The sequence below is a fragment of the Hemicordylus capensis genome, chromosome 1 (assembly GCF_027244095.1).
Source record: "Hemicordylus capensis ecotype Gifberg chromosome 1, rHemCap1.1.pri, whole genome shotgun sequence".
In the NCBI taxonomy this organism is placed as follows: Eukaryota; Metazoa; Chordata; class Lepidosauria; order Squamata; family Cordylidae; genus Hemicordylus; species Hemicordylus capensis.
This window is the reverse complement of record NC_069657.1, coordinates 294,531,690-294,555,637: the sequence shown is the minus strand read 5'-3', so window position 1 is coordinate 294,555,637 and position 23,948 is coordinate 294,531,690. Positions and strand designations below refer to the sequence as shown.

At 44.4% G+C, this 23,948-nt stretch overlaps 1 protein-coding gene and 1 long non-coding RNA gene across 7 annotated transcripts in view; one reads left to right on the top strand and one right to left on the bottom strand.

Moving 5' to 3' along the window:
- Window positions 1-21,262, top strand: part of LOC128340752 (glutathione S-transferase-like) — a 30,663-nt gene extending 9,401 nt beyond the window's left edge. Inside the window, exons 1-7 of one of the 6 annotated variants that reach the window (XM_053286341.1) lie at window positions 10,640-10,824; window positions 12,046-12,152; window positions 14,336-14,387; window positions 15,322-15,454; window positions 17,546-17,687; window positions 18,126-18,257; window positions 20,452-21,262. In XM_053286341.1, the coding sequence (XP_053142316.1) occupies window positions 12,066-12,152; window positions 14,336-14,387; window positions 15,322-15,454; window positions 17,546-17,687; window positions 18,126-18,257; window positions 20,452-20,574 (669 nt within the window). In that variant the 5' untranslated portion in view covers window positions 10,640-10,824; window positions 12,046-12,065 and the 3' untranslated portion in view covers window positions 20,575-21,262. Of the gene's footprint in view, window positions 1-10,639; window positions 10,837-11,988; window positions 12,153-14,335; window positions 14,388-15,321; window positions 15,455-17,545; window positions 17,688-18,125; window positions 18,258-20,451 lie in introns of those variants that run through there. The other 5 variants (XM_053286339.1, XM_053286338.1, XM_053286336.1 and 2 more) reach the window with 5 other exon arrangements.
- Window positions 21,263-21,747: 485 nt separating this feature from the next.
- On the bottom strand, window positions 21,748-23,909 carry LOC128340754 (uncharacterized). The gene is made up of 2 exons (XR_008313932.1): window positions 23,795-23,909; window positions 21,748-23,316 (listed from the first exon to the last, which is right to left on the bottom strand). It is a non-coding gene; the product is annotated as an uncharacterized LOC128340754 (long non-coding RNA).
- Window positions 23,910-23,948: the final 39 nt, after the last annotated feature.

The window sequence follows — 23,948 nt, the reverse complement described above, 5'->3', positions numbered from 1 at the left end:
CAAAGGCACCACCACGGGGAGGGAACAAGCGGCTGCGGCAGCCGCGGGGAGGGAACAAGCGGCTGCGTAACTGCAGGGAGCCAGAGGTGGCGGCGGCTCCAGGCCACCCGCGGGCAGCAGAAGAGCAAAGACGGCAGCAGCTGGCCCGCCAACGGCAACGGGGAGGGCAGAAGTAAGCCCATGCAATTCCCGCCGCGGCCACCGACCGCCCTCCCGCCCTCCTAGCTGCCCGATTCCTTCATTCTCGTCCCCCCCCCCATGTTTAAGGGCCAAATTGGCCCATGAAATTGCCGCCGCAGCTGCCGCCGCCAACCTCCCACCCACCCTCCCAGATGCCCAAGTCCTCCTTACCCGGAGTCCTCCTTACCCTTCCAGCGGCTGCGGCAGCTGCTTGGAGGCAGAGGCAGCGGCGGGACCAATCCACCCGCGGGCGGCAGTTAAAGATGTGGCTGCAGCAGCCGCTGGAAGGCAGAGGCGGCGGCGGCACCAGACGCAGCTGGACACCGTTGTCAGGGTGCGAGGAGGTGTGCAGGGCAGCACTGGCGGAGCTCCTGAGGGGGCGACCCGAAAGGTGAGAGACGCCATGTAGGAACTTGGCGCCCCATCGCCCCGAAAACAAACATCCCCCCTCCCCAATAGCCTCTCAAGGCGCGCAAGGGCAGCTGAGAGCTCGGGACCCGCTGCTGCGCATCCCTCCCCTCTGCCCCACGGAGGCACTTACAGCCGTTCTACGCTCCTCGGGATGTTCTTGGGGACGCTGCAGAGCCCCAGCCCGTGACAGTCTACCGTAACATAATCAGATATGCAGTGGGAGTCTCACAGGAGATTTGGGTCTTTGAAAATCTTTCCAAAAGAAAGTAAAGAGAGGCTGTCAGATTTCTGCAGTTCCACAAGGAGGATTGTAGAGACTTTAACAGACAAACTATCAATCTGTTTTCCATTTGCTGAGGATATATTTGTGGGTAAAGAGCATGCTCTCAAGACAAAGCAATCCAACTATGCCCACAGAAGAAGAAGAAGAAACTCTAAGCTGCATTTTAAGCTCCAAACCCAAAACCTTTGGGAGAATGATAGCCCCACCATTTCCACTTTACACAGGATGGCATTTTCCTTGCTGATTCTTTATATGTCACATTCTTCATTAGCTAAGTACAGAGTAATCAGCATTGTGAGATTGTGGACTTCCTCAGTTCAGGATAGTGCAGAAGGCTGAGCACAGAAAAGGTCAGGGCTCTTTTTATAGAATTCCACTCATAGCAGATAAAATCAAGAGTTCCCTAAGCAATTAGTGGTTAGGGCCCTGTGGAAGTAAGTACCTTTCGAAGTGGTTTTGACAGATAGGGAAAGAAGTGAGAATAAACCAGAGATTTATTGAATTTGGGGAGGGAGAATCAGCCTTCAATAAGATTGGAACATATTTGAGTTATCTCTTGGGTGCAACTGGATTTACTGTTTGGTATCTTCAAAAAAGGTGAGAATGAGTGCCAAACTACATGTGATGCAAAAGATCTGTGAAAAGAATGCAGTCGCCCACTCTCTATTTGTTTGGGGCATGGCTTTACCGCTGCCTCATTCAAACAAGGCACAAGGCCATTTCTTGTAGCAGATTGGCTGAGGTAGGCGGGGGTGGGTCTTGGCTGACTACAGGTACGCACTCCGGCTTTCCTTCCTCAGTCCATTAAGAGCACCAACCCCCTCCCTCATGTCCCTAGATGCAGTGTGGGTTTTACTGGTGGCCCTTATTGAGGGACGGGTAGGAACTTTTTGTCCCCTGCAAAAAAACCACAAAGGGAATGGAAAATTAGAACAGGTGAAAGGAAAGAAACGAAGAGAGACAGGGACACACACACACACACACACACACAATATATATATATGAAGAAAGCTTAAAGGGGGAAAAGAAAGCTAGCGCCCGTTATTATAACGGGCTTTAAAATACTAGTTACCTATAAAGCCCTAAACAGCTTAGGCCCTGGGTATTTAAGAGAATGTCTTCTTGGCCATGAGCCCCACTGCCTGTTAAGATCATCTGGAGAGGTTTGTTTGCAGGTGCCGCCAACCCATCTGGTGGCTACTCGGGAACAGGCCTTCGTTGCAGCCCCTGGACTTTGGAATGCGCTCCCTGTTGAAATAAGAGCCTCTCCATCTCTGGCAACTTTTAAGAAGTCACTGAAGACACATTTATTCACCCAGGCTTTTGATTAGATTTGTAGTTTTAAATAATTTTAATACTGGGTTTTAAATATTTTTAATATTTGAAATGATTTTAATTGTTAATTGATTTAATGTTTTAAATGATTTTAATTGTAAACCATCCAGAGACACAAGTTTGGGGCAGTATAGAAATATTTTAAATAATAAAGTTAAAAACTGCAGCTTCCACACTGCTGTTTTTAATGAGTTTGTCTTTAACAACATTCCTTGGATAGAAGAAATGGAGTGTTTCTCTTCCCTGTTCCACAGCCAAAGAAATGTAGATATGGATTTGCAGAACGTAACCACATTTATTTCACTTGAAAGATCATGGTGTTTGTTAGCTACTCAGGTCATTAAAACCAGACAGGAATCACATTTACTTTTAATCACCATAATGGATGGAAAGGAGTTTCTTTCAGTTCACAGCATTTGCTTATTCCTTGGCAAGACTGGGCCTCAGACCTTGGACCTCAGTAATAATAACTGAAGTTCTGATTCCTCCAGCTGTGTTGAACACTTAATCCTATTAGAAACATCTTCCAGTTCAATGGCAACACTCTTAATTGTGTATTCCAAGCCTTCTTGGACCAAACTTATTCTCCCCACTCCCCTGCCAGGTCTCAGGTGGTTTCTCAAAGATTGGTTCAGACTCAGTCCAGGCCTCTAGCACAAGCAGTTGCACAGGGCAGCTCTTGTACTTTTAAACACGGCACAGCTTTTCTTGTCTCTGCATGATGAGTAGCACTTGCTGAAATTCTGTAAAGTGAAAGCTCACTGAGTGTATTTCCATACCAAGAAAGGGGTCTGCTGTTAAAGGCACAGGAGTCCTACCAGGAAAAAAAGCTAGCCCAGATCATCTTGTCAAGTTTGTCAGAACAAGAGGTTTAAAGCACTATTGTTTGTCCACATGAAGGACAGCAACATTTAGGAGCCAGCACATTGTAGTCAGGGGCAGCCCTTCCATGAGTCAAGGTGAGGCAGTTGCATCAGGCAGCACATTATTAGGATGCCAAGTGGGCAGCAAGATGCCATCCTGCCCCCTGCTTTAAAAAAAGGGAAAGGGAGAGGAGGGTGTGCATGGGGAGTGTCATATGCCCACCTGCCTCAGGTGCACAAGAGTTTTGAGCCACCACCGGATATAGTGATTAGGGGTTTTACTGTTTTTACTGTTCCTGTTATTTTAATAGCAACAGAGGACATAGAAAATTAACATATAGGAGGAGAAGTTACCTCTAACTGATGGAAAACATCAGTTGCTTTATAGTGCTTAACCATAGCAGTGTGTAGATTTGTATCTAACAAGGCAGGATCAAAACACAAGCACATACACAGAGGAAAAGAATGGTACAAGCTACAAGTAAAGTACAGACCAGCTACAAAAGGCTGCTTCTGTGGAGAGTAAATGCATTCCTAAGTTGTCAGGGCAGCTGTGTCTGCCTGATGATTTTAAAAATGAATACGCTTTTCTAAGGAGGAATTTTTGGCAACAGCTCCTGTGTGCTTCTCCCTTTTGCAGGCTGCTCTCTGCTCTCTGGTGTGTTAGTTCAATTTAATTGTGCTGTAACTTCTTGCACCTGGGAGGGCTGGCCTGATTGGTAGTAGGTGAGAGCTACACTGGTCAGGCTTTTGTACTCCTGGCCCTTATAAGGGTGAGCAGCACTGAGGTACAGCTGCTGATACAGCACTGAAGGGGGCTGGGACTAACTTATTGTCTTGGACTGCTGGAATGAAGCAGTTTCTTCATTGTTGCATAGTACTTATGCCTGGTGAGGGTATGCATCTTGGGTTAAGCAGAGAGGGGGAGGTGGGGGATGACCCTGGGGCAAGGTTGGAGTGGGGATGACCCTGGGGCAAGGTTGGAGTGGGGATGACCCTGGGGCAAGGTTGGAGTGGGGATGACCCTGGGCAAGGTTGGAGTGGGCCCAGAGACAAGATTTTAAAATGCCCCACCACCGAAGCTCAGCTCATGAAGTAAAGAAATTTTAAATGAGGCAGAATAGTGGTAACAAAAAGCAGATAGATAGATAGATATAAAAACACCTATGTGCCACAATAGAACATAATCCTAAATTATTTTTTAAAAGGTTTTGTAAATTGTGGACGATGCAAGTCGTTTAATGGTACTAGAGAAAGACATACTATTCTGGTAGCTCCAGGTCTTAATACATCAATTTTGAAGGATGAATAAAATTGAAGGAAGCCTGGGCAGGTGTGTGGCTGGGGGAGTCAGTCATGTGACTTGCCTCTGGGGGCCCCCCCAAGGCAGTGGGCCCCCAGACAACTGTCTCCCCTTGCCCTATTATAGTTACACCCCTGCCCTGGGGCAACTATACCAGCAGTGGTGGAGAATCAATGAAGATGGGAAGGGAATTCAGAAATTCCCTTTAATTGCTGTTACCCCTTCCAGCAGGCCTACCACCTCTTTGATCTCGGAGAGCAATGCCAACCACCCACAGAACCTCCCCTTATTGCTCTGTAATGCCAGGTTGGTTCAAAATGAGGTAGTCCATGACTTGATTATGGATGAAGTAGCTGACTTGGTATGTATTATGGAGACCTGGTCGGTAGAGGCTAGTAGTCCAGTTTAGATCCAGCTTGTTCCAGAGTGTTACTCCATGGTGGAGCAGGTGAGATGTGGGCAGGGAGGGGTGGCTGTGGTTTATAAAAAAATAACATCTCCCTTACCAGGATCCATGTCAGAGATCTGGCCTATACTGAATGTGTGTACCTAAGTCTAAGGGATAGACTGGGACTTCTGCTGGTGTACTACTGATCACCCTGCTGCCCAGTGGAGTCCCTATTGAGCTGATGGACCTGGTTGCTGAGTTGGCATTGGAGTGGCCCAGGTTGCTTGTGGTGGGTGACTTCAATGTTCTTCTTGGGACCAGGTTGTTGGGAGTGGCTCAAGAGTTCATAGCGGCCATGATGATGATTGAGGGCCTATCCCAGTTGGTCTCTGGACTGTCACATGATGCTGGTCACATGCTCAATTTAGTCTTTTGCTCTGATCAGGTGTTCTGTGGGTGGGGACTCCTGTCATCCCCCCATTGTTATGGACGGATCACCATCTGGTTAAGGTAGAACTTATAGCTACAACCCACCTCTGCAGAGGTGAAGGGCCTATTAGATTGGTCTACCTGATGAGGTTATTGAATCCAATAGGATTCCAAGAAGCTTGGGAAGAGTTCAGGGTTGGCTCTGCTAGTGATTCTGTTGATGCTCTGGTACAAACATGGAATAATGAACTCACTAGAGCGGTAGACACAATCGCTCCTAAGCGTCCTCTCCAACCTGCTTTAAAGAGAGCCCTGAGGTATTCGGATGAACTATAGGAACTGAAGTGGTAAGGTAGATGATTAAAATGCAAGTGGAAGAAGTCTTAGTGCAAGTCTGATTTGGCACAACACAGAGCACATTTGAAGATCTATTTTATGGCAGTGCAGGTGGCAAAGAAGTGGTTATTTTCTGCCTGCAATGCTTCTGCAAATTCATGTCCAGCTGAATTGCCTAGGGTTATGAAGGGGCTAGTATGTACCCCTCCCCCTTGAATTTAAACTTGGAACCATCAGTAACTCACTGTGATGTTTGTAATGACATTTTTGTGGATAAAATCTCTCAGATTCAGGCCGAGTTGGATTCCACAGCTACCACACTCTACAGTGGAGGTGCCCAGCAACTCCTCTTATGGGATCAGAATGGATCATTTTAAGTTTGTGACTCCTGAGGAAGTGGACAAAATGCTTCGGACTGTGTGTCCTACAACCTGTTCTCTTGACCCTTGTCCAACTTGGCTTATCTCATCTGGTAATTATATTATCAAAGATGGTTGGGTAAATATTATAAATGCTTCTCTGAGGGAGGGCAGGATGCCTCCCTGCTATTATTAGACTACTTCTGAAGAAACCTGCATTGGATCCCTCAGAGTTAGCTAACTACAGACCTCTTTTCCAGTCTTCCATGGTTGGGCAAGGTGACTGAGTGAGTGATGGCCTCTCAGCTCCAAGCAGTTTTGGATGATGCAGATTATCTAGACCCATTTCAAACTGGCTTCCATGCGGGCTATGGGATTGAGACTGCCATGGTCAGCCTGATGGATGATCTCCAACTGGCTATCAACAGAGGGAGTGTGATTCTGCTGATTCTTTTGGATCTCTTGGTGGCTTTTGATACCATCGACCATGGTATCCTTCTGGACTGCCTGAGGGAGGTGGGATTGGTGGCACTGTTATACAGTGGTTCCGTTCCTACGTCTGTGGTAGATTCCAGATGATGTCACTTGGAGACTGCTGTTCTGCAAAGCTAGAACTAAAGTGTGGCGTTCCACAAGGCTCCAAACTGTTTCCAATGCTCTTTAACATCTACATGAAACCTCTGGGAGAGATTATCAGGAGGTGTGGTGCTGGGTGTTATCAATATGCTGATGATACCCAAATCTATTTCTCCATGTCAACATCTTCGGGAGAAGGCATAACCTCCCTAAATGCCTGCCTGGAGGCAGTAATGGGCTGGGTGAGGGATAACAAACTGAGGCTGAATCCAGATAAGATGGAGGTTCTTCTTTTGCGGGGTCAGAACTCAGGAGACTATTTTGATCTGCCAGTTCTGGATGGGTTCACGCATCCCTGGAAGGAACAGGTATGCAGTCTGGGGGTGCTTCTGGATTTGTACCTCTCCCTGGTGTCCCAGGTTGAGGCGGTGGCCAAAGGTGCTTTTTATCAGCTTTGGCTGATACGCCATCTGTGTCCATTTCTTGAGATGAACCTCAAAATGTTAGTACATATGCTTGTAACTTGAGGCTGAATCCAGATAAGATGGAGATACTGACTGTAGGGGGTCAGAACCCAAGATATGGTTTAGATCTGCCTGTTCTGGATAGGGTTACCTTGAAAAATCAGGTACGTAGCTTGAGAGTGCTCCTGGACCCAAAGCTCTCCCTGGTTTCTCAAATTGAAGCAGTGGCCAGGAGTGCTGTAATGCACTCTACATGGGGCTGCCTTTGTATGTTTTCCGGAAACTACAATTGGTACAGAATGCAGCTGCCAGACTGGTCTCTGGGACAACCCAAAGGGACCACATAACACTGGTTTTAAGGGAACTGCACTGGCTGCAGATATGTTTCTGTGTGAAATACAAAGTGTTGGTTATTACCTATAAAGCCCTTAACAGCATGGGTCCAGGGTATTTAAGAGAGTGCCTCCATTGTCCTGAACCCTGCTGCCTGTTAAGAACTTCTAGAGAGGTCCGGTTATGGTTGCCACCGGCTCGTTTGGTGGCGACCCAGGACACTGCTTTCTCTGTTGCTGCCCCAGGGCTTTGGAATTTGCTTCCTGCTGAAATAAGAGCATCTCCTTCTCTGTTTGTTTTGAGGAAGACCCTGAAGACTCACCTGTTCTCACAGGCTTTTAATTAGAATTAATTTTAATAATTGTGTTATGCTACTGTTTTTATTTCCGTCTTGTGCTACTGTTTTAATTGTTTCGTATATTTTAATCTGTGCTGATTTTTAAATATTATATTAAATTTTGTACACTGCCTAGAGATGTACATGTCAGGCCTTATAAAAATATGATAAATAAAGGTAAAAGAAGGTGCCAGACACCTCACCCCTCACCACTGTGGCTGCTGCTGCCCCATCCCGCCTTTTCTTAAAGGTAAAAGGGGGGACCCCCCCTCACCTCTAGACCCTCCCTGTAGCCACCCAATCTGGTTTTTTAAAGTAAAAAAAGAGGAAGGTGGTATCAATTTGCCACCCCTCAAATCTCCCCACCCCCACTCCTCCGTAGGCAAGTGCTAACATTGCCTATCCCTTAATCCACCCCTGAGAAGGCACACAAAATGGAGGCAGAGACACCATGGCTGGTTGATAAATTTAAGATGAGCACTGCCCACTTTGGCCATAGATAAGATCTGCCCTGTTCATGCATTGCAATATCACTTGTTGATTTCTATACATCAAGCTCCTGTTAAAGGTACAAGATTAGAGTCAGTGTTTTGTTTGGTTTTTTGATGGTCAGTTTATCATGTCTTTCTACAAGACATGTGGGGCTGCCTTTGTACTTAGTCCAGAAACTGCAGTTGGTCCAGAATGCGGCGGCCAGGTTGGTCTCTGGATCATCTAGGAGAGACCATATAGCTCCTGTGTTGAAAGAAGTACACTGGCTGCCGATACATTTCCAGGCAAAATACAAGGTGCTGGTTATTATCTATAAAGCCCTAAACAGCTTAGGCCCTGGGTATTTAAGAGAACATCTTCACCATAAGCCTCACCATGTGTTGAGATCATCTAGAGAGGTTAGCCTTCAGTTGCTGCCAGCTTGTTTGGCAGCTATTCGGGAACAGGCCTTCTCCGTTGCAGCCCCTGGACTTTGGAATGTGCTCCCTGTTGAAATAAGAGCCTCCCTATCTCTGGCAACTTTTTAAAAGGCATTTATTCCCCCGGACTTTCAATTAGATTTATTATTTACATTTTTAATGCTGGCTTTAAATGATTTTAAATGTTTAATTGGTTTAGTTTTGATTTTAACTGTTTTTAACTGTGAGTTGAATTGTTGTTTGTTGTAAACCACCCTGAGCCATTTTTGGAGAGGCAGTATATAAATCAAATAAATAAATAAATAAAATTCAACTGCAAATACAAAAAGTAGGTATATACAGAACAAGGCCTCAGTGGACCTTTCTCTATGGCTGGGCAGTTTCATGTGAGTGGAAAGGATAATCTCTCTCTATATATAATTCTTTTAGACGTACCCGTTGCTAATCCCAGGCATGGCAGCTGTCGCGAGAGTTCACAAGCAAGGGGAGGGGGAGAGGAAAACAACAGTGCAGGAGATAATGTGAATGGCCAGGCCAGTGGGCAGGGAGAGAAAGCAATGGGCTGGCCGGCGGGGTTGGGAGGGGAGAGAGAAAGTGACAACCAGGCTGGCAAGCAGGGGCGGGGGGAGAGAAAGCAATGGCCGGGTGGGGAGACAAAGTGGTGGCCAGGCCAGCCAGTGGGGGTGGTGGTGAGAAAGCAGCAGCCAGGCTGGCCGGCACAGGGTGAGGGGAGAGAAAGTGAGGAGTGAGGAAAGTGAGGAGAGAGAAAGAAAACCGCCCTGAGCCATTTTTGGAAGGGCGGTACAGAAATCAAATAAATCAAATAAAAATAAAGTGGCGGCCAGGCTGGCGGGAGAGAAAGAGGGAGGAGGGCCGAGAACGGGGGAGAACTAGAGGCACAGATGCTCTGCTCCTAGGCCAGCTAGTAAGCTGTATTTTGAGAATAAGAGATGGCAGGAAAACTGTTAGAAGTAGACAACTAGGAAAGTGGAAAGGACAATAAGAGAAAACTACAGGCACGCTGCTGCTGCTGCTGCTGCTGCTGCTCTTATTGTTTTAGCATAAATCCCAGACTGATGTTCTGTGCTCTTAATACCTGCATGGCAGATATAAATTCAACAGGTTTTCTTGGCATGGTTGGGTAGTGGGCAAAAGTCAGTCTACTGTGTTTATTTCTGGTACACAACTGTGGCACAGCTGGGAAGCAACCTGCATAGAAAGCAGGCAGTTGTTGGTTCGAATCCCCGCTGGTATGTATATGGGAAACTCCTATATTGGGCAGCAGCGATACAGGAAGGTGCTGAAAGGCATCCTGTGTGGGAGAAGGTAATGGTAAACCTCTCCTGTATTCTACCAAAGAAAACCACAGTGCTCTGTGGTCTCCAGGAGTCAACACTGACTCGATGGCACCATCTTTCCATTCCTTTCTACACTATTGTAAAATGCATGAGAGCCCTGCCAGAAGTTGTGAGCTTGCTGACTGCTTAATAAAAGCGAGTTATCTTAAACAAACAATTATTTTCTAATTTGTTGCAAAACCTGTTGCACAAATGAACCTTTAGCTTCTCTGGCCTTGATGATACAATGAGCTAAGCAGTTGATACAATGAGCTAAGATGTATTACCTATTCTTGCAATTTATTCTTGCAATCTGTTTTTGAAAATCGAAGTTGAAATTTTTTTGGTGGGGGGGTGCAAGTACTTAGCCTTGCCTAGGGCGCAAAATAGTCTGGCACTGGCCCTGAGTATGTGGGGTCATAGCTTTGGGGGGAGACACTTTGGGGGATAATGAGGGTGAGGGCCAGGCTGTTTGGCTCAAGATCCTTCGTGGGTGTGTAAAGGAGGGTTGCTATTATAATTGGGCTTCTCTTTGAAATCTTGGGTGAGTGGAGTTTCACTGTGTCTGGAGATGAGGAGACAGGGGGTGTATCCACTGATTATGGGGCAGCTATTTCAGTGGTGGTGGGGAATAGAAGGAGTAATGTTGACAGGTCAGCAGGCCATGGCAGGGGAAGGGAAATTAGAAACGTAACTGCTATCTCCCCTTCTGGCTGTCCTCCCAGCTCTTTGACCTAGGAAAGCAGTGATAACCACACCCACAGATCATCGACTTGCTGCCTTGTAATGCCAGGTTGGTCCAGGATAAACCTGAAATTGTTCTGACTGGGACCAGCTCCTGAATGACTCAGCAGTTCCTTGGGTCACCTGCTCAACTTTGGGCTTTATAGAAACGCTGCTTGTGACTTCAGGTTGCTATAAATCCAGCCCAGCAGAGGAGAGGGAGAGTCCATCCACTTCCCACCGAGTGCTGCCTGGGGTGAGAGACCAGGTGGGTGCTGGGGGCTCCTTCTGCTGTTGGCTGCCTGCTCCTGCTTCCCCTGTGGGGCTGCTGCCTCTGGGTAACATCTGTGGGGAGTGTGTGCAGGGCTGGTGCTACCATTAGGCCACCTAGGGCGCAGACTTCGGAGGGGTGCAGAGTGTATCAAATGAATCAAAATGATTTGTGTGCCAAAATATTTTCTTTTGTATTTGAGAAAGATAATCAACAATTGATGTATTACCTATTCTTGCAATTTAAAATTTAGCAGTTTCAAGTTTGGTGCTTTTCATTTTTTTCTACAAAACATTTGTTTTTGAAAATCGAAGTTGAAAATTTTTTTTGGGGGGGTGCAAGTACTTAGCCTTTGCCTAGGGTGCAAAAGAGTCTGGCACTGGCTGTGAGTGTGTGGGGTCATCCCTTTGGGGGAGCCACTTTGGGGGATAATGAGGGTGAGGGCCAGGCTGTTTGGCTCGAGATCCCTCGTGGGTGTGTAAAGGAGGGCAAGTATTGTTAATTGTTTTAATGTTTTAAATGATTGCAATTGTAAACTGCCCAGAGACGCAGATATTGGGCGGTATAGAAATATTTTAAATAAATAAAAATAAATGCAGAAATGACTGCAGAGTATTTATTGATCCTGGATGTTACCTTGTCAGGGCACAAACAGAGCTTCTCTCTGGTAGCCACTCCAGATTGCAGTATGGGGTTGCTGCCTCCGTTTATCTGTAGGAATTCGACATGCAGAGAAGCCTGTGCTGGCCCTACCATGAAGGAGGCCACTTCAGGTGCCAAACTGTGGGCCAGTTCTCAGAAGCAGAAGAGTAGCTGACCAGTCCTCAACACACACACACACCCATGAATGGCCTGCACTGGAAGAAAAACGAAATGGTGCCATTCTGCTTTTCCTCTTCCCTTCCAAATAGAAAAACAAAAAAGGGAGATCGATTTGAAAAATGAAAGGCATAGTGGGGGTGGGATTCTGTCTGTTATGCAGTCATTTAGGGCAAAAAGAATAGCTACACTGCCAAGTTCCATGAGATAAACCACTTTGATTGTGCAGTTCTGTTTCAAACAGTTGATTATTTCTCTACTGAGGAGGACGTATTTGGCTTGAGCCGTTATTATTTCCCCCCATTTTTTATTTTCTCGCCCCCACTTCAGGATATTCCACAATATTACTCCAGCGGGAATCTGTTTTTCCTGTGTTGTACCTGACAGAATCAAAGACTGCTTGCAAGATGGCTGGAAAACCCAAACTGCACTACACCTGTGGGAGAGGGAAAATGGAATCCATCCGCTGGCTACTTGCAGCAGCTGGAGTGGAGGTTTGTGTACCAGTAATATGTGTCGGCATCCCAATAAGTCTGTCACTTTGGCATCTTCCCCACACACCTATCTGTTAAAAAGCAGGCAGAATAATAATTAAATTGCTATCTAGAACTGTTATTTGCTCTTCAGATATCAATGTATTTGTTTCATAGGCATATGAATCCTTCACTCTGTCCCATATGTTAGTGTCATACATTAACACTTCTATCCTGTTCATTTGAATGTGAGGGTTATAGGCGGTGGGTTCTTCCAGGTGGCCCCAGACTGTGCGACATGAACAGCTTGCATGCAAGTTGGAAGCAAAGCTTACTCCGCCTCCACGCATACCTGCAGCCTTGTATTTCCCAGGGGCATTTCATGGGGACCTTGTGTGATTTCTGCAGTGCCCCATGCAGACCAGCTCTTGCGTTCCATGAATAACCCACCCCCTTTATTAGTTTGTTGTTGTTTTTTTTCTAGAAAAGGGGGGAAGGGGGAGGGATATTCGTAGAAAACAAGAGCTGGCTGACATGTAGCACTGTGGAAGTTGTGCAAGATCCCTGCTGACTGTCTGAATGGCCTGTGAGCCAGCCATTCTGGGAAAGACGATGCAAACCTGCAGGACAGTGTTCCCTCTCACGGGGATTCCTAGATGTTGTTGACTACAACTTCCAGAACCCCCATGCAAAAGCCATTGCAGCTGAGTCTTCTAGGAGTTGTAGTCAACAACATCTGGGGATCCCTGTTAGAGAGAACACTGCTGCAAGAGTATGTGACGGGTATGCTCTCGCTTCCAACTTGTGTGCAAGTTTTTTTCTGTCTGGAAGGATCCTGTATGTGCCCTCTTCAAAAGTGGCTACTTCCGGTATGACACATTAAAATTAGCAAGACTGGGAGACACAAATCTGACCCACAGATCTAGCAGACAAAAAAATCTGCCAAGAGGATCTCATGTGCAAGCCCTGCTATAAAATAGAATGGTAGCACCCTCACAAAGCTAAAATAGAATGCAATAGAATGGTAGCACCCTCACAAAGCCTCTCTTGGTTTCAGTGGGGCACAAGTTCAGTGAAGTTAACTCTGTGTGCAGGAATGTTCAGCAGCAAGCAAACTGGTATCAGAGCCTTGCGTATCATACCCCTGCATGATATCCGTACCTCTAAAAGGGAGGCACACCGTGTTCCCTCTAAGGTGTGTGCATGTGTTCACAAGTTTTTTGATGCCCGCTCAGTTAATTTTAGATCCCACTCAGGCTGAATGAGGAACGTCCCACCCTGAATGCATGTGTGCGCACACACTGCCTTGATCCTGCTGCCCAGAACGAAACTCATTCCTCACACAGGTGAAAAAAAAACTAGAGAGAACACTGGAGACACATACACTGCTTGTGATCAGTCCAAAGCATTCCTGTGCAGCCTGTGGAGGTGAGCTGCTCCATGGCTACTAGGCAGTGTATAATCACAGTTGCAACGGTACGTCCACTGGGAATGATGGGAGTACCCCTGCAACTTCAATTATCCACTGCCTAGTAGCCATGGAGCAGGCCCATCTCCACAAGCCACGTGAGCATGCCTTGGAATGGTTTGCAAGCAGTGTGGGTACCTTCCTCTCGGAATGAAGCATCCCTGTGCAGTCTGTAAAGCCCCAGGTGGGACTGTTTGTCTTCAGAGTTCTGTGATTGTGTGAAAGTGTGGTTGGTTTGCACTGTAAATGCAAACTATAAAAACCTCATTTGTGTATTACGATAGTGTTGAGACTGAGCATTTCAAGACCATGGGGAGAATCTCTCTTTAGGTTCAATTCTTGCTTGTGCAGAGAAGCACCAAGCCTGAGAAGAGTGCAGGGTTCAGAATGAGCACATGATATCCACACCGGCTGTTGTCCCCCACTCCACATGTTCAGGCTGAATGCCTGAAGAGGACTAAAGTAAGATGATACTGTGTAATGTTGGAGCACATGATTTCAACAGAGACAAAGAGCCCATTTTTTACCCTAACATCATGTGATGCAAAAATAAATACAAATTTGATGGGGGACATGAAACTGAAAGACCATGTGTAGCTTTTAGTTTTTCCAAAATATTCTAAGAAGAATTAGCTGTTTTTAAACCAAAGAGGGAAGCATGTGTATTGTTCTCGTCAAGATAATCCTGAACTTGTGTAACATAGAAAAAACATTTTGTTCCCCTTCTGCATTTTAGTTTGAGGAACAATTTATAGAAACAAAAGAAGACTTGGAAAAATTACGTAATGGTAAGTCTACAGGGTTCAATCTACATGTAAAAGCAATTTAAATAAGGACGTCACTCACCTGTTATTTAAAAATCTATCCATCCACTTATTGATTTCTCAGATGTTTAGAAATTGCCTTTCTGTATAACAGTGTAACCAAGGCAGCTTGCAAAAAGAGATCTGCAAAAGAAAATTTCAAAAACAGTAGAAACAGACTCATTAAAACAGCTGCAGATTAAAACATTCATCATAGAAGTGAGTTCTGAAGGCCTGCCAAAACAAAATAATCTTCACTGCCCATCTAAAGGTGGTCAGCAATGGGGCCAGTGTGATAGCTTCTTATTTCGGGAGGTTATTCCACAGTGTGGATGCCAGGGGAAAAAAGGCCTTGTGTCCCATGCACACTTGCAGCATGTGATGGTGGGAAAACATGAAGAGCCTCAGAAGGGATGGTCCAAGACATTTTGCTACCTGAGGCAAAGGATCTAATGCCCTCCCATCTGCAAGTGATACATTCAGATGGAGTTGGTAATAAAAGGCTCTTCCCTATCTGAACATCTTGGGGATACTGAATCTAGAAGTATCCCTAAGTGGTCACTCTGTTACTTAATGGAAGAGTGCAACTTCATCCAAAATGGATTGCATACCTCCTGCTCAGGCTCTGATGATCTGGATTAAGATGGATTATATGTTGGGATATGTTGCCAAAATGTGTAAATAATTAAGTTTTATTTGAACTGATTACACAAAGTAATGCGGAGAGGGTTGTTTTTTTAAAGAAAGTTGCCCCAAGAAGATCACAAGAAGTCACCTGGGCTGGTGATCTTAATGCTTGCAATTTGGATTCCATCAGAGCCAACTGGATCAGTCTGAAACATTCATTTAAATGTTTCTCTTTCCCCCTGTTAGATGAAGTTTGTGAGCACTAAATCACTCAATTTTTTCCTTTTAAAAGATGGAGTCCTACTCTTCCAGCAAGTCCCCATGGTGGAAATTGATGGCATGAAGATGGTGCAGACACGAGCTATCCTCAGCTACATTGCAGCAAAGCACAATCTCTACGGGAGAGATCTGAAAGAGAGAGCATTGTACTGTCTATACTTAGTAACATTTAGAATTGATTGTAGACTGCAGTAGAAACATTGGCTGACATGATACTTTGTTCTAACATCTCCATTAGAACTTGTGGTGCCAGAAGCACTGTGGAGAACTTGTAGTAGTGCCATGAGCATTATTGTATTTATTCCATTTCCAAGGGTGGTGAAAACAGGGGTAATGTTGACCAGTTCTCTACGCAGCGGTGCTGCAAGTTCTAACGGAAATGTTGGAACCGCGCATCATGTCAGCCATTGTTTTGAAATTAAGAAACTTAAGTTACAAATAGGAAATGCATGCAATGAGTTCCAGACATTCAAATATCTATCTCCTCCCTCTCTGTTCTGGAGTTGCATAATGGGACTCTGCATTCAGGGTAATAATAGTTATATGGGGAGGAGCAGCTCTTCTCTAAAATGGTAAGTCAGGTTTGAACTCTTCTGCGCAGGATGTTTCTAACATTCAGCAGCACAACATTCTTGTGCTTACCAAGGTGATTGCTTCTCAAAAAAGGCACCTAAGCAGAGATGTTTCCAAACACTCCACCTACAGAGATCGTTGGTTTACGATCTTGGGATATTTCTTATCCTGTCTTGTCCAGGTTCTGGTGGTGACCTGTTCCCTTTGCTTGACTAACTGCTTCTCTTCTATGGACTAGTTGTACAGATGGCTAGTTATCCACAGTCTTGCAGACTGAAGTTTCATGCATCTGCATTTGCGTCTAAGTGACCCAGTTTCTTTCTTAATGGTTTTAAAAAATAGGCAAACTCACCTACCTGTGGTTCCCGGGTAGCTATAAAGGACTTCTGATGTCGTTTCCGGCCCCCCATTTTGCAGCACGGAGCCATTTTTGTGGCTCTATTTTTATCCCAAGATTTTTGGCAAACATTCACAAATGTGGAGGATTTGCAGGATTTAGGGGGCCTTTCTAGAGAGCTGGAGACCTTGCTGGAGAGCTGAATCCCCATTATTCATGGGGATTCCATGGGCACAAATACAGAAAGGGTAAATAATGAAACGTTACCCCATGGGAATCCAGGTGTTAGCTAAAAAAGAGCCAAAGGGCAGAAATAAAGGAAATAACTTTATTCCCTTTATTTCTGCCCTTTGGCCTTTTTATTTTTTTTAAGCTTAAGGAACCTAACGCCTGGATTCCCATGGGGTAAGGTTTTGTTGTTTGCTGTTGCATATTTGTGCCCATAGGTGAGAATGGAATCCCTGTGAATGAGGGCTACCTGTACTACTTCCAATTATTTAGGACTCTGATGGCCTGATCTAGTGATTCCCAGAAGATCAGGCAGTAGAGCTCTGAAGTGTTCACATAATTCCCCCAACCCACATCTTCCCTACTGACTTCAATGAAGGGGACAGCTTTGAAGCCATCACAAAATAATCAGTCCATAGAGCTCACCCTCTGCTGAAGGCACTAAGCACACAAGACCTAATATACATATTGTAGCTCTGGTTTGGGATGCAGTTCTGTACTAATTTATATTGCGTGTCTGATGAAACCCTGACTCTCCAAAGATAGCTTTTGAATTAGTCTAAGTATAAACTGCACATGGGTGTCATGAAGGCCTCAATTGTTAAGATGAAAAACCAGGAGATGCCAGGGTCTGAATCTAGGACCTTCTGCATGCAAAGCAGATGCTCTTCCACTGAGCTACAGCCCCAGCAGCTTGTCAAGAATTTTAAGTTCCCCTCCCATGCCACTCCTCCACCCAAGATCCCAACCTCCTATAGCTGTTTTCCACGGAGAGGAGAAATAATGTCTATATGTGTATTTGCATGTAGTGTATAGTACTTTGCCCCAAAGCTAGACACAAATTAAAAAGATAGAATGTATAATCAATTAACATGGTCCCCTGTCCCCAAAGGGCTTACAATCTAAAAAGAAACACAAGGCAGATACCAGCAACAGCCACTAGAGGGATGCTGTGCTGGGGTTGGATAGGGCCAGTTGCTCTCCCCCTGCTAAATATAAGAACCACTACTTTAAAAGGTGTCTCTTTGCTCAGTTCGCAGGGGTAATGACAAACATATGGGGAAGAAATAAAAGTGGCTGTGATGATGGTTTCTTTTAGGATTGACATGTATGTGGAAGGAACCACTGATCTGATGGGGATGATTATGGTTCTCCCTCTCCAGCCACCTGACAACAAAGAAAAGCAATTGGCCCTAGTAATTGAGAGAGCCACAACCAGATACTTTCCAGTGTATGAAAAGGTAAGCGACCGTGGGGCTGGTGGGGCAGCCACTTATAACATGCAGCAGTAAGAGAGCCCCTGTTGTATGGATGCCAGAGTGGGAAGGTGGGAAATAGAGAGTGGGGCTGCTTTTCTGGGTGGACATTATTGGGACTTAGCAACAACTTTGGAATCTGGAGGAGTCAGTAATTCTGCAAAATATGGAAGCACTTACATGATCCTGTGAATAATGTAAAATTTGCTACAGATAACAGGACCTCTCTATATATTGGGTGTGCAACATTTATACTTGAATAAAAATACAAGGGGATATGTCAGACCCTGCCTCTCAAATTTCAAATCTTTTGGTCACCCGAGAAACACAAAGCATCCACATTCAACCTTGCCTTGTCTGATCCTCGGTAATTATTACTTTAATTTACCCTCAAAGCTGATTTGCTGTTTTCACATATCATAGGTATTAAAAGACCACGGACAAGATTTCCTTGTTGGTAAACAGTTTAGTTGTGCAGATGTACAACTGCTTGAAGCTATTCTAATGACAGAGGAGCTGAAGCCAGATATTCTCTCCAAATTCCCACTGCTGCAGGTGAGTAAAACCGTGACATGCAAAGCTCTTGAAAAATGGCATGCTGCTTAGTTCTGTATATGGTCATTTATAAGCAGGGCTGTCTAGGTCCAGCAATTGCCCACACAGCAACTGGAAGTTATTAAGTTGCTTGTGCATACTTAAAATATATATACTGTATTTACCTGAATCCAAGATTAGTCGTCCCCGCTGTTAGAAATCGAGGGGGTCATCTGAGTCCTCTTCCTTTGGGGTAAATATAGGTATGACTTGTATTTAACCTCTCTTTTTTTAAAGGGGCTCATCTTAAATTCAGAGTCTTATATTCAGGTAAATACAATATGCACATGGCATTAGGCACTTTTAAATAACCATAACAGAGAAGACACTTAGCAGATATGTATAGGAGCAAGGCAAAGTGGTCATTTAGGGAATATGTCATGTTTCTTACCCTCTGGAAGCGTCCGTGGAATAGGAAAAAATCAAAGATGATTTCTGCATCTTTGCCTTGTATTCATATTACTGTATTTATCTGAATCCAATGCTAGCTTTCCCCCCTCCAAGTTTTTTGATATTAGAAATTAGGAGGTGCTCAAATTCAGAGTCCTGTTCCTTTTGAGTATAACCTGTATTTCACCTCTACTTTTTAAAGAGTTTATCTTAAATTCAGAATTGCCTTCAGTTTGGGTAAAATACAGTATATCTTAATATTAAAGGTTTATGTGATGTCCTTTCATGTCCTCAGTTTGGTTCAAATGCTAGCACAAACCTAGCTTACAGAATGCTGCACTTGGCGTTTAAGGCACATAAATTCTGCAATAATTTACTTTAGCCTAGAATACCTTTTGCTAAACAAATTATTCCAGCAGTTCTAGCAATAGCTAGCATAATGAAGAAGCCATAAAGCTTCCTTCTCATGCACTGACCAAAGGTATATTTGTCAAGAAACATGAGGAATTATGGCCGTAGAGCTAGGTTTTACTTTTGAGCTCAATTCCAAGTATTTTCAAAGCTCTGAATGGCCTTCAGCATAATGAGCCCCACTGCCTATTGAGGTCATCCAGAGAGGTTTGTTCCCAGTTGCCACCGGCTCGTCTGACCGTGACCACACAGAAACAGGACTTCTCTTTTGCTGCCCCAAGACTGTGGAGTGCGCTCCCTACTGAAATATGAGCCTCCTGATTTCTGACAACTTTTAAAAAGCACTTAAACTTACCTACCTCTTCACCCAAGCTTTTTAATCTGTCTCTGGTTTAAATTGTGTTAAAGTTTTTATTTTCCATGTTATGTCTCTGTAAGCCTCCCAGAGATGAAATTTTGTGGCAGTGTACAAATCTGATAATAAATCAGTCCCCACCCATGTGAATTTGCCCTATTCTTGAGATCATCCATGAAGCCCCTCTCTGTATTTCCTCTATGTCTGGAAGTACAGCAGCTAGGCAAGAGGGACAGAGCCTTTTCTGTGGTGGCACCAAGATACTGGAACAACCTGCTTAGGAAAGTTCACTTGACAGCATTTGACAACAGGAATATTTAGGTGGCTTATAAAAATAGGTTTCTGGCTATTTTTATACAATGTTGTCTAAGAATTTCTTTTGTAATATTTTCTTTAAAATATTTGTCCAGCTTAGTTTTTTTTAAACAGCTCAGTTTAAAAAACAAAAAGCAGGCTGTCTATGGAAAGCCTGTTGTGTACACTGTAGTAAATTTGGATCTAACCCTAGCATTACTATATTGGTAGCAGCCACCAAGTCTTCAACCATTCAAATGTTGCTTTCACAAGCTTATATTGTTTGTTACATGCACATCCTGCTATCCTCCCAGTATGAAATTCAAGGTGGCATCCACAGGGCTTCCAGGCCATTTACCACCAGTGACAAACTTGCTTAGCTTCAACGAGGAGGCTGTGTCACTCACCGTCAGCCTACATTCTTCTAATTTATGCTTCAATTCCTAGTTCAATTTCTCCTACATTTAATTTCCCTGTACACTTATGAAAGTGCTTATACAATCAGACTCCTTGGACCTACCCATTCAAAACACTGTCACCTTTATATGTTGGTTTTAACTCTTCAGAATGTGGTAAGCAGGGAATTGTGAAGAGCCACCACTCTTTCAGTGCCTGTCTGGAAACACACCAAGCAATCTGCCTATAAGCCTATGTATGTCCGTCTATTTCTTTCTTCTTAGAGGAGTTTCTTGTTGTTCATTCTAGGCCTTCAAAACAAGAATCAGCAACATTCCTACCATTAAGAAATTCTTGCAGCCTGGCAGCCAGAGAAAACCCATACCAGATGAGAAGTTTGTGGCAAAGGTCCGGAAAATCTTCAGCATATGAAAGCAGCAACTGTGAAGATCATTGTCTCAGATCCATGCTACTTGTCTACATATACTACCCACTATATAGCTCACGTTATGTGAAAGATTAGTTCATAAGATAGTGTTTCCTCTTAGGTTTTATAGTTCCTAAAACTGTTCTGGAAAGTGTTAACAAATGCTCGTTATCCAAATAAGTAGTTTACCTAACCACTCTCTTGTAAAAGCACCAGTACTTTGAAAACTCACTTCACATAAGCAGCATCAAGAGTGTGGTAGTATCTGTCTCAAAAGGCTTAGCCTAAACAACAAATATTTATATACTGCTTTTCAACAAAAGTTTCCAAAGCATTTTTCACAGAGAAATAATAAACAAGATCTCTGCCTCCAAAGGGCTCACAGTCTAAAAAGAAACAGAAGATAGACACCAGCAAGAGTCACTGGAGGGATGCTGTGCTGGGGGTGGATAGGGCCAGTTGCTCTCCCCCTGCTAAATAAAGAGAATCGTTTAAAAGGTGCCTCTTAGCCCAGTTATAGCAGGGCTAACTGAATAAACGACATGGCATCAGTAAAGCTTAAATGGTTAAGAGAAAGTTACCGCTAACTATTCCTTGCTTGTGGTTTCTTTAACGCCAAACACATAATCGTTATTGTGTAGTAATTCAGTCATTAACAAAATGATATGCTTTAATTAAATACATTTCTCTCTCTCTTTGCTTAGACTGCGTTTATTTCTGGAAATTTCTTTCTGGGTGCAAAATGGATTCTGCAACTTTCTCTCCCCCTGCTAAATATAAGAGACGCAGCTTGTCTTTTCATGAGTACAAAGGTTCTTGGTGAAAGCAGCAGACCAAGTCTTGGCTCTATGCCAACATGCTTCTTTCCATCCTGATCCAAAGTGTAGCACAGGGGAGTTGGCTATAAATGTCTGGGTAGGTCTGACAATGCAACCATGGCAGGGCGCAGAGGCCTGCTCAACTTAGGCCCCCCAGCTGTTTTTGGAGTGCAACTCCCAGGATCCCCAGCCACAGTAGCCCACAGTCAGGGATTATGGGAGTTGTAGGCCAACATCTGCAGGAGGGCCAAAGTTGAGCAGCCAAATATCCAACCTATCACACAGCAGCAATCGGTCACACTTCTTTTCACCCAAAGCATTCCAAGTTTAATAGCATCAACTACATCTTACACGAGAACATGGCTTCAAGATGACACTTTTATTAGTCAAGTTTTGGCAGTTTCTACCTTTTAGATTTCCAAACAATTGAAACTTTACTGTGTTTCAGAAACATAAGTGTTCTAGTGCCTTATGAAACAAATACAGACTAGCAATACATTGCTAATCTGTTATTAAAAGTCCAATACAATATCACATGATCAATAAATCAAGGTTCAGGTACAACTAGGTTTGTATCCCTCCATGTCACAATAAGGTTCTCTCACACACAGCCTAGCCTGGGTTAGGCTGCGTGTGCGAAGGGCCGGCGGGATCTGCCCAGCTAAACCTTACTTTGAAGTCCGGCTTTTACCCAGTTAAGGGTGTGAGCACACCCTTAACTCGGCTGCCAGGATCTCGTGTGTGCTTGGGCTACGCATGGAGTGCTCATCTGGGCCAGAGGGGGGCACTGTTTCCTCTAAGGTGTGCGCATAAGCTCCCAGGCCCCCATGCAGCGATTTCTAGGAAGTGCGCAGTCTCTGGTGCGCTAGCCATCACCGCTCAACTGCCCGGCACCCCGCCCAGGCCATGGCTGTCTCCTCCTCCTGCCCCCGCCAGGCTGGGCACAGTGGGCTTTGCCCTCTTTTTTAATCTCTGAAAGCCCTCCATTGTGCAGTGGGGGGGGGGGAATGCAAGGCAGCAAGCTCCTTCCACCTCCCCTCCCCTCCCCTCCATTGACTGCATGGGCTCTGCTGTATGCAGCCCGTTTCCAGCTTTCCTCAGACTTTTTTTTAAAAGGCACCCCCCTTGCCCCCCCATCCCTGCAGCCAGCCACCGCCACCACGCCCCATCCTGCCACCAGTGATCTTTAGGGGGCAAAAGGGGGAACTTTTCCTACTACTGCTAGAAAATGACTGCTGCGGCAGCTTTTTAAAAAATTTATTGAAACCTATCGAGGTAGGGGCCTGGGGGAGATCTAAAAAATTGCATTAATTCTTTCAGTGTGTTATGTGTATACACTGCCTTGATACTGCTGCCCAGAGCAAAACTCTTTCTGCTCACTGATGATAAAAATCATCATTTTTATGATATAAAAATGGGATGTGTGTGAAGTTTTATGCAGCCTTCCCCCTGCCTGCCCACTGTATCGGTCATGTGAAATACCCTTAATGTGAAAATTATGCAGGACTGCATATGTATTTAAGTATGTGCCATCTGTACAACAAACTTGAGTTTGAAAGATCCTGGGATTCTTATTTATTTCTGTGGCATCACTGAAAGCAACTTACTCCACCAAAAAAAAAAAGTCATGGTCATAAGTAAAAGGACAAGCTATGCACTTGCCTAAACAAGATGTCAACAAAACATCACAAAGAAAATATCCTTAGGGAATGCTTAAAAGAGAAACAATTTGATACAAAGAATGCAGCCCAAAATCCATGAGGAGTAACATTGTCTTTGAGTAGTCATTAACAAAAAGGTGCTTGATATTTAGAGACATTCATATGTATGAAAAGGTTGGTTTCTTCCTGCGGAATGATACAAGTGGTGCTTCTTGCTGCTTTGGTCTCTCATACCAGCATAAGAACAAGTCTCAGAATCATGAGAAGGCTGTGTTAAAGAGAGAAAAGCAGAAATTAACAAATATGCTGTTAAGACAGGAGAGAGAGTCTACATTTTCAAAGCCAGGGCTGTATGTATTTTGCACTAAGAAAGAAGTCACCACAATAACCCCAAATTCCTACCATGGAAAGGTGAATTATATTACCTGCACACATTATGCAGATTTGTTTATTTGTTTCTTTGAGTCAGAACAGCAAAGAAATATGTCAATCAACTCTATTGGAAAGTGATCACCACCATCCCGTCCCTTCAACCTCTCAGCTTTCACTAGGCACTGCCTTCTACTTTCAAGGCCTAATAATGAGAAAATTCCTTTTAAAAAAAAGAAAAGAAAAGAGCAAGAGAGAAATTCACAATGCCAACTTCTATACTCAATATATTTTTTACTTTAGTGTGGTACCAGAGTTGTACAACCAGGAGCCCTCTGATTGTGTTTTAAACTAATTAGAATAGGAAACACTTTTACCTTAGGCCTGCTACGATTCCTGCTGGCATTAATTTCTTGGACCTCTTAAACCTCACTCCCATTACAGTAGTCAGAAGAAAAGCTGTGACTTCAAACAAACATATAACATACTTAGATTTTACTTTTCAGTTTTGTTTTTTTAGTCTGCGTTTTG